Below are 18,707 nucleotides of genomic sequence, written 5' to 3'. Positions count from 1 at the left end.
CTTTGTAAAATCACTCCACTCTCAGATGAACGCTGTGGACCCTGAGCACATGGATCCAACCTTAAAAGATTCATGTTTAGTTATTAGTTTGGCTTATTGTCAAACATTTCCTGAATAATACAAGCAAGGTAAGAGAAATGGCTATTTTCAACAAATGGCACAAAGACAAACATTTCTCTTGCCACCGGGCTGTCCCCAACCAAATTTCAATGTGCTGCTGCAAATAATAAAAGTGTTAGTGCATCTAAAAAAAAAAAAAAAAAAGGCACAAGATTTTTTTTTTATAATGGAAAGTGATAGGTAACCTATAGGAGTCATTACCAGCTCCCCCTATAACAATTGCATTGACACAGCATATTCATTTTTTTCTTTATTCTTGTTAAAAAGTAGCAGTTTTTCCATTTTATTTGACACAATCCAGGAGCTCATTTAGCAAAAATTATACATGAGTTTCTAAGTCACACAAAACACTAAAAGCTGCATACCAGACTGTCCTATCCAGGGGAAAGATAGGCCACTGCAGAAACAAAGAAAAGAAAAAAATATACAGCTACGCTTCAGGAAACCGCAGTGTCATTTGATGGGAAAGGAGAGATCATTGAAATGAACTTCCTACCTGCTGTACAATACAACTCCCTACCTAGAATTAGATCATCTTCCTTACCAACTGCTGGGGTTATGCAGTTCACTAGACATAACACTGATCTAGTTGTTAGAATACAACAGCACATCCCACCCTGATTTTATTCCCAGGAGATGGAGTTGCAATCATGGTGAGTAGAGTAACAGACTGTACTCAAGAAAGGGATTACTTCCCACTTGGTACAAGTAGCAGGTTTCTAAATTTCATAGCCTAAGAAAATTGTAGGATCTTTATAAACTGGCAGATGTAAAGGTGATAGGGGTTTGGATAAAGTCTTCAGTATTTATTTAATTGTGACACAAAATATATTAATTTCTTAGGTAGCTATTGTTACAATTGCACAAACAGCTTAATAAAATAAATTAAACAGAGGACTTTTAAATCTTACAAATAGACATTATTTTAAACTTAAATCTACCATTGTTGCTAATTAGCAAAGATATTTATTATTAAACTTTTTTTCTTTGGCATCCCCATCTGCTGTTCCTACCTGATCCTGCAATAAAATTTAAATGCTCAATTCGTTACATCACAAGTACCATGACTACAGACCATTACAACTTCATTATTGGAGCTGGCAAATGGAGAAAGTGCACAGTAACAAAGAAAATAACTCTTTTCCACATACAATAGTCAGGTTCTGGTTAGCCATTGCCACAGTACCAGCAGACATACATTGACATTGTGCACTGGAGGGATGGGAAGAATACCAGCCCAGCCCAGCCCCCTCTGTTGGGACTGGGACTTGGCGTTTCCCAGCTGGGACGCAAGTTGGATCTTTACAGGACAGCCTGATTTGATGTATCCAGGCTCTGCACAGTATAGACATAAGCCCACCATTTGGTGTCCATTTTTCTCAGCATCTGAAAGGCAGGGCTGGGCTTGGTCAATTTGCATGGGCTCAATATGGAGGGACAAAGCTGGTGACTGGAGAGCTGGGGCCAGAGAAACCAGTGGGGCACAGGAGGCTAAGCTTTGCTCTTCACAGTGCTCTGTCAGACAGCTATCGATCCTTATGCATAGGTTCAATTAAATTGTCGAAGCCGGGTAGGAACTCCACCCACACCAGCTCATCCTTGATTTCTTTGCTGAGGCTAGGCTGGAGGTGGTAATGCTGTCAGCCTCATTCCACTTGGTATCTGTTACCAGACTCTGAAATTCCAAATTCCATTTGGATATCGATTGGCACTTCTGTCACAATGCTTGGAGCTCAGTCTGTGCTGTGCATGTGTGGTTTGGATCATTACAAATTGGCACCATGGCTTGCATATGGTTTTCAAACTAGCCTAGAGTGGGTTTGATTTCTCCAGGAGTGGGAAAGTCCAGGCCAGAGCCTCCCCTGTTACCAAGTTGATGATAAGTCCTACTCAGGCTTGATTGGTGGGAAATGTCCACAGTGTCAACACAAGCTGACACTGACTCAGGAATCCATTGAATTTGCTTCAATCACCATTGTACTCACCTGGCAGTGGAATCTTTGGTTTGGGGGGAGCTGAAGTTGGAGCAGCAGCTTGCACCTGAAGGGCCACATTCTGCGCCTGCGGAGTATACAGATTGTGTACAGCACCCACTATATCCAACAGGGAGGCGTTTGTCTTGGTGGGATCCATGTCAGCAGCGAAGAAGGCCCTTTTCCCCCCCTCAATGGTTCCTTTTAGGCTGCTCAAACTGTTAGAGAGCGGGATGTGGGTAGTCTTGCCTAATGGTGGGAGCAGAAGCCAGGTGCCAAGAAAAAGGAGCTGAGGGTCGGAACCAGTGTCAGAAGGCAGATGCCAGAGCCAAAGGTCAAGCCATAGTCAGAGCCATAGGAATTGGAGCCAAAGGTCAAATCCAGATTACCTGGAGTCAGGGAAGGTAAGAGCAGGACCGGAACCAAGTGCTGCTGCTGGGAAATACTTTGAGCAGACAGCACCCTGCTGCTGGCCTTAAGAGCAAGTCTGTGGATTCCCTCAGCCAATCAGGCTGTTATACCAATCAGGAGGTCCAATTTGGGTCCACCTGTGCTCATTAGACTGCCTGGAGGTTAAGCAAGCAGAGAAACATGCTAGCTGCAGGCCCTGACTAAAGAACATAAGCACTTTGGTGAATCAGGGACACATACAATTACTAAAAAGTTATATTGTTCTGTGTTCAAAGTTTTTGTAATCAAGTTTACTCACATTATGCAAGTCACTTTTTTACGAGGAAGGAACAATTAAGACACAGAAAATCACCACTTTCAAAAACTATACACATGAGATATAGTAAGATTACTCACCATGGCTGACGTGTTTGTAGACAGCACTTTTCATTTACTAACAAATCTCAAATTCTTAAAATATACAGAACTGACAGCACACTCATTACCAGTAAAACATTCATTCGGCAAGGTTTGCAACTTGGGAACTTTTCTAATTTTAGCCTCACACTCCAAGTATTTTAACTGTTGTTGTCAACCCAATTTTAAAAACTACAGGCAATAGTTAATGGAACTCATCATAGAATATCTAAGTGCCTGAAACCTAATTTACCTTATCCTAACAAAAGTACAATATAAACACTGGTACCAGGATTTTTTTTAAGGCAAAATAATGAGAATAAATTATATTTTAAAAGTAATTAAGTGGATAAAAATGTTCTGTGCTGCAACTGCAGAATTCTCAAAAGACTGAGTCCTGGCAACTATCATACTCCTTTTGAAATTGTTGATATTAAGATTAAAGATCACTTTGTTCCTGTATTCCCACAACTAGTTGGTATGGTAAAGAGATCAGATCCCTAGTTTTATATGTAACATCTTTAACATTTGCACTCCTTTTTGTGCATGTGATTAAATGTAACATTTTGAAATCCCAAAGTTCTGAGAAAAACATAAATCCTTGTCCACAGCTGCTGTTTTACTCTGGAAACATATGCATTTTCTTTTCAAGCATCTACCATCAAAAATCCCAAGGGACTTGAACTGGAGAACACCTGCATCTCTTCATTTAGTTCCAATAACAGAGTCTAAACTTCAAAATTACAAAAATAGATGCTATGTTCAGCTGTAGTTACATTTTGCCCCTAATTCCTGTGAACAAAAATGCTAAGAGCATGAAATCATTCGGGCAAGCTCTGTCATCGAGAGGATAAGGTTTTTTGCACCAAAAGCCCAGTGGGAACATGATAGAAAACTGGCAACAATTATAGATAAAGTACATAGCGAAGTCCTCAGGGATAGGAGAGGAAATGTAATAAGATAGATGGGTATAATTTTTACGCATTTGTGCCCAAACCACAAATGTGAATTGTCTTTATTCACTACAATATATAAGCATTCTTACTTACTTGTTGTGTCAAAAATATTTTAAAAGGTACTTTAAGCAGTTCATTGAGATTTTACTATTTTTAACAACATAAAGACATACATCTAAATTTAAATTGAAAAATGTATAAAACATCATTGTTCTAACTTTAAAAAACTAACTTCTGCTAGAATTTACAATATTCCAGACAAGAATGGTGAAATGGAAAAATAATTGCCATTGATAACTTCATTTTAACCCTTGGGCTTTAAAAAAAAAAAAAAAAAAGCAAAATTGGATTTTAAGCTCACCCTTTCCTTTCCAATTGACCCTACTGAACAAAATTAACCTTTGCATAGTAGGAAAAATATCAGATAACATTGTTATTAGTGTTATAATTTACGACACTTTTGTAAATTTCAGTGCACTCTTTTACATAGGATTTGGAAGCTGAGAAATAGCCACACACTTATAAATACTCAATTTCAGAGTAATTTATTTTCAGAGATTTGTGAAATTATGCATACATTTCAAATACTTTTAAATAGAAGTGTCTCAAAATGCTTGAAGGGAAAGTCACTCTAAGGAAAGGAAGGGAAAGAAAGGAAAGTCACTAAGTTAATGGGGCACTACTAATTCGTGATTAACATTTAAAATAGTTTGAAAATGTTTATTCTCCACTGTTAGTAATTCCCTCATAAAACTAGAAAAAGCTTTTATCATCAATTTGGTCCTTGTCTACTGGATGCACTAATTCAGGGGTCGGCAACCTTTCAAAAGTGATGTGCCGAGTCTTCATTTATTCACTCTAATTTAAGGTTTCACGTGCCAGTAATACATTTTAACATTTAATCTCTTTCTATAAGTTTATAATATATAACTAAATTATTGTTGTATGTAAAGTAAATTAGGTTTTTAAAATGTTTTAGAAGCTTCATTTAAAATTAAATTAAAATGCAGAGCCCCCCGGACCGGTGACCATAACCTGGGCAGTGTGAGTGCCACTGAAAATCAGCTTGCGTGCTGCCTTCGGCACACTTGCCATAGGTTGCCTACCCCTGCACTAATTTATATCAAATGAACCCAAAATTAACACTATTGCTTTTGTTTACTTCCTTGCTTCACTACTGTAGTATTCAATATTTAAGTTCAGTTCAAAGAAGATCATTTACTAATTATATTTATTTTATTGCCTTCTGATTTAAGTAATAAAAACTGTCTGTAAAAAGGCTGTCAGTGCCTTGCCAATTATTTAATAGTACAAAATAAAACAGTTTAATCAGCTCACCCCATCTTTTCAGTAGAATCTCATAATTCAACACAAAGGGCTGGTCTGCACTAACACTGTAAATTAATCTAAGTTATGCTACTTCAGTTACATAAATTACGTAGCTGAAGTCGCCGTAAATTAGGTCAACTTACAACGTTGTCTTACACTGTACACTGTCGAAAGGAGACGCTCTACTGTCGATACAGATTCCGCTTCTCGTGGAGGTGGAGTACAGATGTCGATGGGAGAACACTCTCCCATCAACTTATCATGTCTTCACCACACCCACTAAACTGACACTGCTGCATTGATTGCAGCAGTGCCAATTTAGCCGATAGTGTAGACATAGCCTAGCACTACCATTCATCTTCAAAGTCCCCCATCCGTCTTCAAACGCCAGGTGAAACTAATGGGCACCGCACCTTTTTTTGAAAGTCAATATACCCAGGCTATTTCAGATACAGGTAGGAGGGCATTACCAAACCTTAGGTCCCTTAACAAGGAAAATCCTGCCAGTCACCCCCTCTCTATTATATCATAGATATGCTATGATCTAGACAAAGGTGAGGGAGCACTAATGCTACAAAAATATTCATGGGACCAAAGACTATTAAAAAAAAACACTGAGCGATCTATTGAAACAGATGAATGATGACAGAATTAAGGGTATTAACATACAAAGTTACATTTAAGGGCCAGAATTATTGTTAGCAAAATCATAATTAACTGTTATTTTTATATTAGAAAATACTTTGGTATCTACACAAGGCAAACGGATACCACTGTCACACTTTTTTGTAAACACACAAATGTAAACAAAAAACACTACCAAAAGAATCAGCCCTTGTTAAGAAACTGCAAATACAAACGGGCTATTATATATAATTTTTCCTTTTTCCTGTTAAGACTTTTGTAAAAGTCATTTTACCAAGATACAGGTTTCTCTACTAGGTTACAATCACTGTAATTTAATATTAATTCTGTATTATCTTACTCCTTCCACCATCAACTCATTAAGTTGAAAATAGACACAAAAATATTAATGTAGGGTTTATTATTAATTAATTATTATTATTCACTTTTTGATAACATTTTCTTGGCATGTACTTCCAAATGAATATTAACTCTTTTTTTTTTAACGCTGCACAGTCTCCTCCTAGCAATTTATACCCAGTTTATAGACAGTCTACCCACTCCACTAGTTGTGTATACCAGAAGTTGATTCCCAATCTAAGTAGAGATTTATAACCCAGTCATCTCATTACAGAAAGCAATCAGTTCTGTACAATGCCAAAACCTCCTGTCTACACCACAGGTGCAAAATTAAGTTAGTCATTCTTCCTTTACTCATACTCGTAATAGAAGGAACTTTAAGAACTTCATCTGCAAGATATTTTCAATTCTCTTCCAAGATCTGGAAAATTGTCCTTTATTCTAATTAATATATCTTGTCACTAGTTCCTATATAGGCCACGGAGAAATTTATCTGGAATTAATCTATCTTTGGCCTTTCTGGTCATATTTCTTGCCTGGATTCCCAGAAGGGTAGCACAGCATCCTTTTCTCTTTATCTGGATCATATATTGTCTGGTCCATGTTCTTCAGTATCAAATTATCAGTAGAGAACAATTGTTTCTATTTCTCCTCTGATAGGAACTTTTCCATTCTTCTTCTAAATTGGTTGCATCATAATCTTTCAATACCCCTTCATTTTCCATATCTATCCCAACTTAGTTTATAGCTCTCAAACTATCCAATTTAGCTTTAATGGTTTCTGTCAGTGGCTTCAGATGATGCTCACAACACCCTTTGTATGCTCATAAATGGAAAACAAATACTTTGTGCATATGTAGCTGTCACGGCCTCATTCAAAAAAAGGAAAGGAAAGGATAAAAAATTGTCCATTTTCAGCATTGCACATTCTTTAGCAACCTTTCAATTTTGTAGATTCATGGATTCCAAGGCCAGAATGGACTTCTGTGATCATCTACTCTGACCTTCCATATAACACAAGCCATAGAACTTCTCCAAAATATTTCCTAGAGCATATCTTTGAGAAAAACACCCAATTCTGATTTTAAAATTGCCAGTGATGGAGTAGTCATCCATCCATGCTTGCTAAAGTGTTCCAATGGTTAATTACCCTCATATTGTCTTATTGCGATCTGAATTTGTCTAGCTTCAACTTCGAGCCATTGGATTGTGTTATGCCTTTCTCTGCTAGATTGAATAGCCTATTACACTGGTCTACAATTTTTGAGAAGTCATCTGCTTCAGAGATAAAATGTGCTATTTATTATGTATTTTGATGTGCTGAATTCAAATATGACAATTAAAACAACTGATTGGCTACTGTTTCTAAGATATTTAAGTTTTTACATTTTGTGTCTATGTATATTGTGTAATAGTAGAGTTTTAATCACAAATTGTAAACCTAGGTCTTTTCATGTGTTTATGGTTGTTTTACATGATAATATTTCACCTGTCCTGTTTATGTAACACTTTAAAAATCAGCAAAAGGGTTATATAAATAAAATTTATTATGAAACAAAAGGCAAAAAACTATTATGTACATAGTTTAGTCCTATTCAGTGTCTACTCAGCGCTTCTTGGCTTGTCTCTTATATTCATTAAATGGAGCATCTCTTGTCACTGTCCAGCAATAGTCTGCAAGCATTGATGGGCTCCATTTGCCCTGATAGCGTTTCTCCATTGTTGCAATGTCCTGGTGAAATCACTCGCCATGCTCGTCGCTCACTGCTCCGCAGGTCGGTGGAAAAAAATCTAGATGAGAGTGCAAAAAATGTATCTTTAGTGACATGCTGCAACGCAGGCTTTTGTATGCCTTGAGGAGGTTGTCCACCAACAACCTGTAGTTGTCTGCCTTGCTGTTTCCGAGAAAATTTATTGCCATTAACTGGAAGGCTTTCCATACCGTCTTTTCCTTGCCACGCAGTGCATGGTCAAATGCATCATCTCAAAGAAGTTCACGAATCCGAGGACCAACAAAGACACCTTCCTTTATCTTAGCTTCACTTAACCTTGGAAATTTTCCATGGAGGTACTTGAAAGCTGCTTGTGTTTTGTCAATGGCCTTCACAAAGTTCTTCATCAGACCCAGCTTGATGTGGTAAGGGTGGTAACAAAATCTTCCTTGATTCAACAAGTGGTGGATGCTGAACACTTTTCCTCCCAGGCTCCAATGACTGTGGGAGTGGCCAATCTTTCTTGATGTAGTGGGAATCTCTTGCACGACTATCCCATTTGCAGAGAAAACAGCAGTACTTTGTGTATCCAGTCTGCAGACCAAGCAAGAGAGCAACAACCTTCAAATCGCCACAAAGCTGCCACTGATGTTGGTCATAGTTTATGCACCTCAAAAGTTGTTTCATGTTGTCATAGGTTTCCTTCATATGTACTGCATAACTAACTGGAATTGATGGCAAAACATTGCCATTATGCAGTAAAACAGCTTTAAGACTCGTCTTCGATGAATCAATGAACAGTCTCCACTCATCTGGATCGTGAATGATGTTGAGGGCTGCCATCACACCATCGATGTTGTTGCAGGCTACAAGATCACCTTCCATGAAGAAGAATGGGACAAGATCCTTTTGACGGTCACGGAACATGGAAACCCTAACATCACCTGCCAGGAGATTCCACTGCTGTAGTCTGGAGCCCAACAGCTCTGCCTTACTCTTGGGTAGTTCCAAATCCCTGACAAGGTCATTCAGTTCACCTTGTGTTATGAGGTGTGGTTCAGAGGAGGAGGATGGGAGAAAATGTGGGTCCTGTGACATTGACGGTCGAGGACCAGAAGTTTCATCCTCTTCCTCGTCTGACTCAAGTGAGAATGATTCTGGTGCATCAGGAACCGGCAGTCCTCCTCCGTGGGGTACTGGGCGTATAGCTGATGGAATGTTTGGATAATGCACAGTCCACTTTTTCTTCTTTGACACACCTTTCCCAACTGGAAGCACCATGCAGAAGTAACAATTGCTGGTATGATCTGTTGGCTCTCTCCAAATCATTGGAACTTCAAAAGGCATAGATTTCCTTTTCCTGTTCAACCACTGGCGAAGATTTGTTGCACAAGTGTTGCAGCATATGTGTGGGGCCCACATCTTGTCCAGATCTCCAATTTTGCAGCCAAAATAAAGGTGATAGGCTTTCTTAACCATAGCGGTTATATTGTACTTTAGTGATGCAAAAGTCACTTGACCACAAACATAGCAGAAGTTATCTGTACTCTTCACACAAGTACGAGGCATCTCTGCTCACTTTGGCTAAACAGAAATGTGTCCCTTTGCAAAATCAAACACTGACAAATAAGAGAGCACGACACTGTATGATTTCTAGAGCTGATATAGGGCAATTTGTTCAGCAGAGTGATGTAAGCTTCGTTATGATTGCATCATCCATGACTTCTAGGAATAACATGATGCAATTCATATCATGTATGATGCAATACCAGCTTCAGATTGCATCATTCATTGTTTTGCCTAAAAAGCAAGTACTGTCCAAACCTAGTCATAGATTTATTCATAGATCCAGTCAAAGATGTATTTTAGTCATTTCTGGTTTAACTTGAGATCCCTTCCCTTTATAACGCACTTATCCTCTGCCATTCCCAAGTCAAAGGTCGTATATAGTGACCCAATAGCATATCTTGAAAACTAGAGCCAATCAACAATTTTAAGCATCATTTTCGTTCTCAGTGACCCAGAATTAGTAAAGTTTGACTACATTTATTTCAGAAGATTTTGGCTGTAGAGCATGTTATCAAATATTTGTTCCTCATGTAAGTACTTATAAACTGTGATCAAGTCACCCCTTAATCTTCTCTTTGTTAAATTAAACAGATTGAACTCCTTGAGTCTATTGCTGTGAAGCATATTTTTCTAATCCTTCAATCATTTTTGTGGCTCTTTTCTGAAACTCTCCAATTTGCTAAGAAAAACTGGCTACTTGATTTATGGCATTTTAAACTCACACATCTGTTAATTATTCTTGTCAATTCACCTACACAATACTTACTGTAAGTCCTTATTAGAACTTATTTTGCTGCTGCCTCACTTCAACTGGCCTCTCAGTGTCCACGTACATAAATCTGGCTGTATATTTGTTTTTTGTTTTCAATTCTCTCAAACATCCTCTTCCAAAAATCAATTGAATTTCTTTTTAAAAGTTCAAATATTAAATGGAACTACTTTCATGGTGATCTAAAATATATTTAAACACTCTAAATAATAATAATTTTAATTTATATAGTGATGGTAGGTATATACAGTCCTTTAAAATGAGTCATATGTGCTAGTCAAACATGGGAACCTCGGACTGAGAAACTTACGAAGAAAAGACATAAAAGGTACAAAACAATACAGATGTCACGAACAATTGCCATGAACAGTTAGTGGTGTGCAGTGATTGAAGTGAGAAAACTGCTGAGGAATAGGTAGATGTTCAGAAGGTTTTCAAAGGAAGGAAAAGGGGAAGTCAAAAAAAAATACAGACTACATACAGCACACATAGGACAAGGTATTCAAAGGGATCCTAGTGTAGCCTCCATGTGTATTTTGTTCTCTCAGAAGTTTATTTTTGTTTTGCAGTGCTTTGTGTGCAGTTAATTTTATTGTTTCCCTGGTAAAATCAGTATATTTGTCAACTTCCCATATTCTTTGTATTGATCTTTAAAACAGTGTCAAGGGTGAGAACAACATTTTAAAAATAGGAAAATGCGATTACTACATCAACACATATTAGCAGGGGGATGTAAGACCAAATACAGTACCTGAAATGGCTTTTACATAATTGTTTTTAACTAACTGGATTTCATTGACAATGTCCATTTAAACAGACCACTAGTGGTCAATGTTTTGTTTAAATGTCACAGAATTCATGAGAATGCCACATGAGTGCTCATACCTACACAAGCATTACCAAACCTCTCAAACCAGCAACTTCCTTCAACTCCTATACAAGCTATTCAGAGTCTCTAGACTTGCTTACCATTTAAATCTCTAGCACTGTAGCAAGATAGATGAGGCTAAATGTATGGTTTCCAAACTGTTTCCAGAGCTGTCACTTTTTTCTATGTGGATTAACAAATTTTTAATGGCAATTATTTATGCTACAGATTTACATGAGCCATTTTGAATCCAATGTCAACTCAGGAACTAACTTGTTGCTTCTGTATATGAAACCCTAGTTAGATAAGAAACTAGAATAAAATTAACATCTACAACATGGATTTTGTCAAACTAAAAAAAAGTAGGCAGAAGACAGTATATAATTTTTTCAAAAAGCAAACAAAGTCAATTAGGCATGCACTATCTAAGAGAATATATATTACAATGGTGTGTTTTGTTTTTAAGTTTCAGAGTGAACTAGAGTGAAGTTATAGTGTGTGCAGTATGTGAAACAGATACTCTGGGCATTTGGCACATTTTATATCAAATCCCCCTTTCGAAAACTACATTGGATATGAAAAAGTAATGTGATACCAGCTTAACAAGAGTTTTGCACTTACCAGAATTATGGCAATAGTCCATATACTGTGGACTCTGGATTGTAAAGGCTACCATATCTGGAGCCAAGAGAGATTCTGGCTTTCTACTTTCATTGAGCCATTTGCTGCTGTGTAGGTCTCTGGTGTCAGAAGGGCCTTGAATTAAAGGAATCAGCTTCTCTTTTCCAACATCACCTAAATAAAGATTAAACTCTTTACACCTTTTCTAACAACAAGGTAATTCAACACTTACTTTCACTGGCCTGAGCAGGGCAGCTATTAAATACACAAGTATAGAACAAAGTGACAAAATACAAAGAATGAACAGCATTTATAAACTTGTTAGAAGTAATCAACTTCCTTATAAAGTTATTTTTCAAATGTCTTTGTATGCAGAAGAATTTAAATTAAAATTTAATTTAAAATAATGTTCCCAGATAAATCAATCAAGTCTCATTAAATAATTAGTAAATTACTATCTTCTGACTAATAAAATAGTCACTTATCTCAACAATCACCTTGGAATTCCTAAATCACATTTAATTATAATTACTATGTTGAAAAAGCTCTAAACACTGACTACATAAGATATTTGTATTGGCTGAAAATATTTACTGTATACACCTCTCTTCACTAGAAACAGTAAAGATTCATTATACCATAAAACCTCTTAAAATCTCCATAACTGAAAATTTTACTTGTGTCTTATTTGGAAATGATGAGACAGATTTAAAAAAATCATAATATACATTCATAATTATATAGAAAGTGGGGCAAAACACAAATATACTGTATCATTTGAAAGTTCAGTTTTCATATCTATTTTCTTCAATGTTGTTAGACTCTGGTTTTTGAGTTCAAAATCCAACAAGTTTTAATTTTATTTATTTGTCATAAAAATTGAATTTACTATAGCCATGATGTATCATCCTGGCACAATTAAAAAAAATAGAATACAAAAAAAACCCTCTCTGATTCATAGGAACAATGAGTAAATTCTTGTTTCAGTAACCCTCCTTGTAAAAAACAAGGCCAATTCTCCTATACAGGCAATAAAGTTTTACATGGTCCAGCTGCACATACCTGGGGCTTTGGCACAAATTTTTATTGATCCCACAGTCCCAGAGGCACATTTGACCAATGATGTGCTGCAGTACTTCAATTCAACATTCTGGACTGAGCCCTCAAGAGTTGGCAGGGGATTCTTAGATTTCACACCTAATAAAAGAAAACTGCAAATGTACTAGCCTGTTGAATTTAAATATTTTTATATTCCTTCACCAAGGTATTTAAACTTAATTATACTTTAATTATCCATGTTAGATGTTCTTATAGCATTTTTGCTGCTATTCATAGCTAACTTTGTGAAGTGAGAGAATATTGTTATATACTTTTATACATATACATATAATAATGCACAAAATATTTATTTGTTCTTATTTTCATACACATATGGCAACTTACAACTTTTAGAATAAATATGTATATACACAAATCCAGATAATTTTGTTTCATTTTATAATTCAGCCATGACACTTAAACTGCTCTCTATCAGCATTATTATAATAATCCTTTAATTTGAGGATCTTAAATAACTAAAAATGTTTTCAGATGACACTTAGAAAACAGGGTTTCATTCAGTAGCAAAATCAAAACATTAAATACATGCAGCTGAGTAGCACAGCAGGTTAGTGCACTTGCCATTTCACTACGGAAACTAGAGTTCAAATCTTGCCTTAGGTCACACGTTAAATAAGATTGGTGGTCTCTTCTGAGTCCCCATTTGTGCACACAGAAAGCTAAGACACAGTTTGGAACAAGTCAGTGCTATTGGCAATCTCTTCTGAAGAAACGCCTAGAACTGTAACAGCAGGGGATGTTGCAGGTCAGGACTTAGGTACATTGGCAGAGTTCTATGGGGAAGCTTACACAACATCACCCACCCACACCATGTATGGCTCAAGTCAACTATTATTCCATAATAACAGGTTTCAGAGTAGCAGCTATATTAGTCTGTATCCACAAAAAGAACAGGAGTACTTGTGGCACCTTAGAGACTAACAAATTTATTTGAGCATATGCTTTCGTGGGCTACAGCCCACTTCATCGGATGCATAGAATGGAACACACAGAAGATATTTATACATACAGAGAACATGAAAAGGTGGGAGTAGCCATACCAACTGTAAGAGGCCAATCAAATGAGATGAGCTATCATCAGCAGGAGAGAGAAAAAAACCTTTGAAGTGATAATCGAGATGACCCATAGAAAGCGTGAGGATATTTTAACATGGGGAAATGGATTCAATTAGTGTAATGACCCAACCATTTCCAGTCTCTGTTCAAACTTAAGTTAATTGTATCTATTTTGCATATTAATTCAAGTTCAGCAGTCTCTCTTTGGAGTCTGTTTTTGAAGTTTTTTTGTTGCAACATTACCACCTTCAAGTCTGTCACTGAGTGGTTAGCGAGGTTGAAGTGTTCTCCCACTGGTTTTTGAATGTTATGATTCTTGATGTCAGATTTGTGTCCATTTATTCTTTTGCGTAGAGACTGTCCGGTTTGGGAGACAGACCAGTCCTCGCTTACAGACAGCCCCCCAACCTGAAGCAAATACTCACCAGCAACCGCACACCATACAACATAAACACTAACCTATCCTTGCAACAAAGCCTGATGCCAACTCCGTCCACATATCTATTCAAGTCATCATAGGACCTAACCACATCAGCCACGCCATCGGGGGCTCGTTCACCTGCACATCTACCAACGTGATATATGTCATCATGTGCCAGCAATGCCCCTCTGACATATATATTGGCCAAACCGGACAGTCTCTAGGCAAAAAAATAAAGTTTTACACTGTTTTATTTTTGAATGCAGTTATTTTTTGTCCATAATTCAACATTTGTAAGTTCAACTTTCATGATAAAGAGCTTGCACTACAATACTTGTATTACGTGAATTGAAATATACTATTTCTTTTGTTTTTTACAGTGCAAATATTTGTATTAAAATAAATAGAATGTGAGCATTGTACACTTCATATTCTATGTTGTAATACTAATCAATATATTTGAAAATGTAGAAAACATCCAAAAATATTTAAATAAATGGTATTCTATTAACAGTGCAATTAATCGTGATTAATTTTTTTAATTGCTTGACAGCCCTAGTTTTTAAAATTAACGTGGCACATATTAAATGGATTAAAAACTGGTTAAGTGGTCTCAAAATATAATGATAAATGGGGCATTGTCATCAAGTGGGTATGTTTCTAGAGGGATTCCGTAGCCGTCTGTTTCTGGAGTACTCTGCTTAAAATTTTTATCAGTGACCTGGAAGAAAACAAAATCATCACAGGTAAAGTTTACAGGCAATACAAAGATTTGGGGGAGTGGTTGGGTCATTACACTAATTGAATCTATTTCCCCATGTTAAAATATCCTCACACTTTCTATGGGTCATCTCAATTATCACTTCAAAGGTTTTTTTCTCTCTCCTGCTGATGATAGCTCATCTCAATTGATTGGCCTCTTACAGTTGGTATGGCTACTCCCACCTTTTCATGTTCTCTGTATGTATAAATATCTTCTGTGTGTTCCATTCTATGCATCCGATGAAGTGGGCTGTAGCCCACGAAAGCATATGCTCAAATAAATTTGTTAGTCTCTAAGGTGCCACAAGTACTCCTATTATTCCATAGACTTTCACCATCAGAAAAACTACATTTACTTACAAATTATAAAAAAACTAGTTTGACACTTGTAAAGAGCATGTGGCGGGAGAGAAATTGAAGTTACCATTTTATAAATTATTTTTTCCCTACACAGAACTGATATTGAATTCAAAAATTAGATTTGGCAAGCATTTTGTTCATTATGCAAGGATTAGCCTAATTATGGGGATCATTTCTGTGCATAGCTAACACAGTATTTCTGCCAGAATCCATATTTATACAAAGAAACTATTATGATCCATCAGGCAAAAATACTTTTTTTTTTTAAAAAGCACTTTGATATATATTTTCTTGATAGATGGAGACATTAGGGCAACTGGATAAATATATATTTTATGTCCCCTAAATACTTAACAGATTATATTTTCTTGGATTGGCTCTCAAAGACACTTGCACTAAAGATTATTCTTTTGATTATTTTAAGTAAACAAGAAAAAAACATACACTTAATTTACAAAATGACAATAGGCAGAAAATTCAAAATAAGTCCGAAACTCTGTGCTTAGTACATTTCATTGTCTAGATACTAGAGCATATTCAGTTGGGCATGTATAATCATGCTGCTCAGAGTCCTTTGCAATATAACTGTACCAGGGAATAGACTAAAAATTAAATTACATGAGTAATCCTTCTACAGTCAATTAACACAATCACATGAATGGTAACACTGAATACCAAATGAACCTATTAGGGCTTTCACACAATGACAACTACTGTAAGGGTTATAGTATTGGGGAAAGCTTTGGGAGTATTATTTAAATTAGGAGCTATGGGGAAAAGCGGAGAGTACCAAAGTCCCTTATGTAAAGCAATTACATTTGCTAAGGACAGCTTATGTACAAGTGAAGTTATGTATATAGCAATAATTATAATATCACAGAACAAACTGTAGGGAGTCAAATAATTAGAACTTCTAGTCCAGTAGACACCAATACATGATACGAATACAGAAATTGCTATTGTGATAAATGAAGGGGGGAGGGTAGATCCCTTTTATGGACATCCAGCCAGCCAGTTAGCTACAAAATCTCTGTTAGTAGCTGTTCTCTACATGCTTTACATGTAAAGGGTTAAAAAAGCCCATAGGAAGGGAGTTGGCACCTTACCAAAAGAGCCAATAGGAGGGCTAGAACTTTTTAAAATTGGGAAGAAACTTTCCCTTTGTGTCTGTCTGTCTGTTGTTCTCCAGAGAGAGGAGACACAGAGCAGCAATGCTGTAAGAAGCTTTAAACCAGGTATGAAAAATCATCAAATCATACCTTGAACCTACTTATCTGAAACCCCAGATATGTACGTAGATCATGGAATGTCTAGGAAGACATGATTAGGTTTATTTCTTTTATTTCTGTATGGCTTGTGGACTCCTCTGTGCTAACCCCAGATGCTTTTGTTTTGCTTGTAACCTTTAAGCTGGACCTCAGGAAAACCATTCTTGATGTTTAATTATTATATTTGCTCTTTTTAAATCTAGCAATAGCCTAAGTTCCAGATGTATTTTCTTTCTTTTTGTTTTTAATAAAATGTACCTTTTTAAAGAACAGGATTGGGTTTTTTGTGTCCTAAGAGGTTTATGCATATGTTGTTTAATTAGCTGGTGGCAACAGCTCTTCCGGGGGGGGGGGGGGGGAGGGAGATGTATGTGAAAGGACTTGAGGGTACCCCACAGGAAGGAATTCCCAAGTGCTCCTTCCTGGGTTCTCAAAAGGGGTGTGTGTGTTTTTTTGCACCTGGGTGGTGGCAGCATCTACCCATCCAAGGTCAGAGAGACGCTGTAACCTTGGGAGTTTAATACCAGCCTGGAGTGGCCAGTATTAATTTTTAGAATCCTTGCGGGCCCCCACCTTCTGCACTCAAAGTGCCAGAGTGGGGAATAAGCCGTGACAGCTATCTATCTATCTTAGGTACTTATGTGGCTCCCACTGTAGTACCTAAGTGCCTCACAATCTTGTAACATGTATCTCACAAGGCCTTTGTGAGGTAGGGAAGTACTCATATTTCCATTTTAAAGATGGTGAATTGGGGCAGAGAGACTGACTCACTCATCCAATATCATATAGGAAGCCTGGGGCAGAGCCAATAAATTAACCTAGGTCGTCCAAGTCCCAAACAAACACCCGAGCCACTGTACCATCCTTCCTCTGCAATATTAGATGAAACTAGTGGTCCATCTGGTCCAGTACTAAACTCTTCAGAGAAAAGTTCAAGAAACCCTATGGCCGACAATGATGAAACTACCTCTGTCACAATCTGGACCCATGCTGCTCTCTGGACGGACCCCAGTCTGTTGTGACTGAATCTAACCGCTGAACTCATGTGCTTCTAAATCACTTTGGGTCTGGATAATGACTGATCACTGTTCCCAGCTCTGGGTCTCCCTAGCTCTGGGTCTTGCCCAGAGGCAGATCCTGTGTCTGACACCCTTCTTGGGCAGTGGGACCCCACCATCTAGCCACCAAGACCCCAGAAGCAATGCCAAACACTTCCCAAGTTCCCAGATGCTTGGACACATTCCCCCACCCCCAACCCCTAGGAGTCCACCTCGCTGTGGGAGCTCTGGTTTCTTAGTGCCATTGTTACTGGGTGAGCCATACCTTACACCCCTATTAGTCCCTCGAGTGCCAGGTCTGGCTTTCTACAACACACTGTGAACTGAACTACATGGTCTAACCACTCTTAGATTGGATCTGTGGGCTGCAGACCCCCGTTTACCAACCACGTTAATCTGACTGGGTCTGGCACCTGTAATCCTTCTTTCTCCAGGCACTGGTGGCAGCAGTGACTCAAAAACACCATAATTAAATAAAAGTAGCATTTAATTGCCAAAGGGAACATAGCATTTAGGAAAATGGGTTAACACAACAAAAAGTCCTATATGCCTATTTCCTTACCTAAACTTAACCTTTAGGTTGAGAGACCCAGCCTGTTTGCTACAGTCCCTGTGTCTCTTTGTCTGTGACTATCAGGCCAAGTCTATACTTATGGAAGAGTATAGGCACTACACATGTAGGCAATCTGTTTCCACACTTGTCACAGTGATGTGCAGCTACACAACTCAGATAAAAGCTCTAGTAGCTCCCCACTGCCAGAGCCTTTTACTATGGTGAAGAAAAGCTCTGGTTGGGGGTGGCAGTGGGAAGCTACACTGCTAACAGTAGCAATGTTGACATGGGAGGCACTGCTTGGGCATGTAGAGAGCTGTCTCGCCCTAGGGGTTCAGGCATGTAGCACTCTTGTGTACTCTACTCACCTATGCTGTGTCTTACTGTCTACATTACTATTTA

General features: G+C 37.6%; 1 protein-coding gene across 24 annotated transcripts in view; it reads right to left on the bottom strand.

The window, feature by feature from the left end:
* Positions 1 to 18,707, bottom strand: part of VPS13B (vacuolar protein sorting 13 homolog B) — a 943,390-nt gene that overhangs the window by 615,100 nt on the left and 309,583 nt on the right. For 21 of the 24 annotated variants that reach the window (XR_010598024.1, XR_010598025.1, XR_006173164.2 and 18 more), the window contains 2 exons: positions 12,771 to 12,905; positions 11,709 to 11,882 (listed from right to left, as the gene is read on the bottom strand). The exons of 1 other annotated variant lie outside the window; for it this stretch is intronic. Coding sequence is in view for 19 of the 23 variants with exons in the window: in XM_065582180.1 (XP_065438252.1) it covers positions 11,709 to 11,882; positions 12,771 to 12,905 (309 nt within the window). In the remaining 4 variants the exon portion in view is untranslated. Of the gene's footprint in view, positions 1 to 268; positions 2,182 to 11,708; positions 11,883 to 12,770; positions 12,906 to 14,366; positions 14,525 to 18,707 lie in introns of those variants that run through there. 2 more of the 24 variants (XM_042845073.2, XM_065582188.1) reach the window with 2 other exon arrangements.

The sequence above is a fragment of the Chrysemys picta genome, chromosome 2, assembly GCF_011386835.1.
Source record: "Chrysemys picta bellii isolate R12L10 chromosome 2, ASM1138683v2, whole genome shotgun sequence".
Taxonomy (NCBI): Eukaryota; Metazoa; Chordata; order Testudines; family Emydidae; genus Chrysemys; species Chrysemys picta.
Note: the sequence above shows the minus strand (reverse complement) of the source record. Positions and strands in the feature narration are given on the sequence as shown.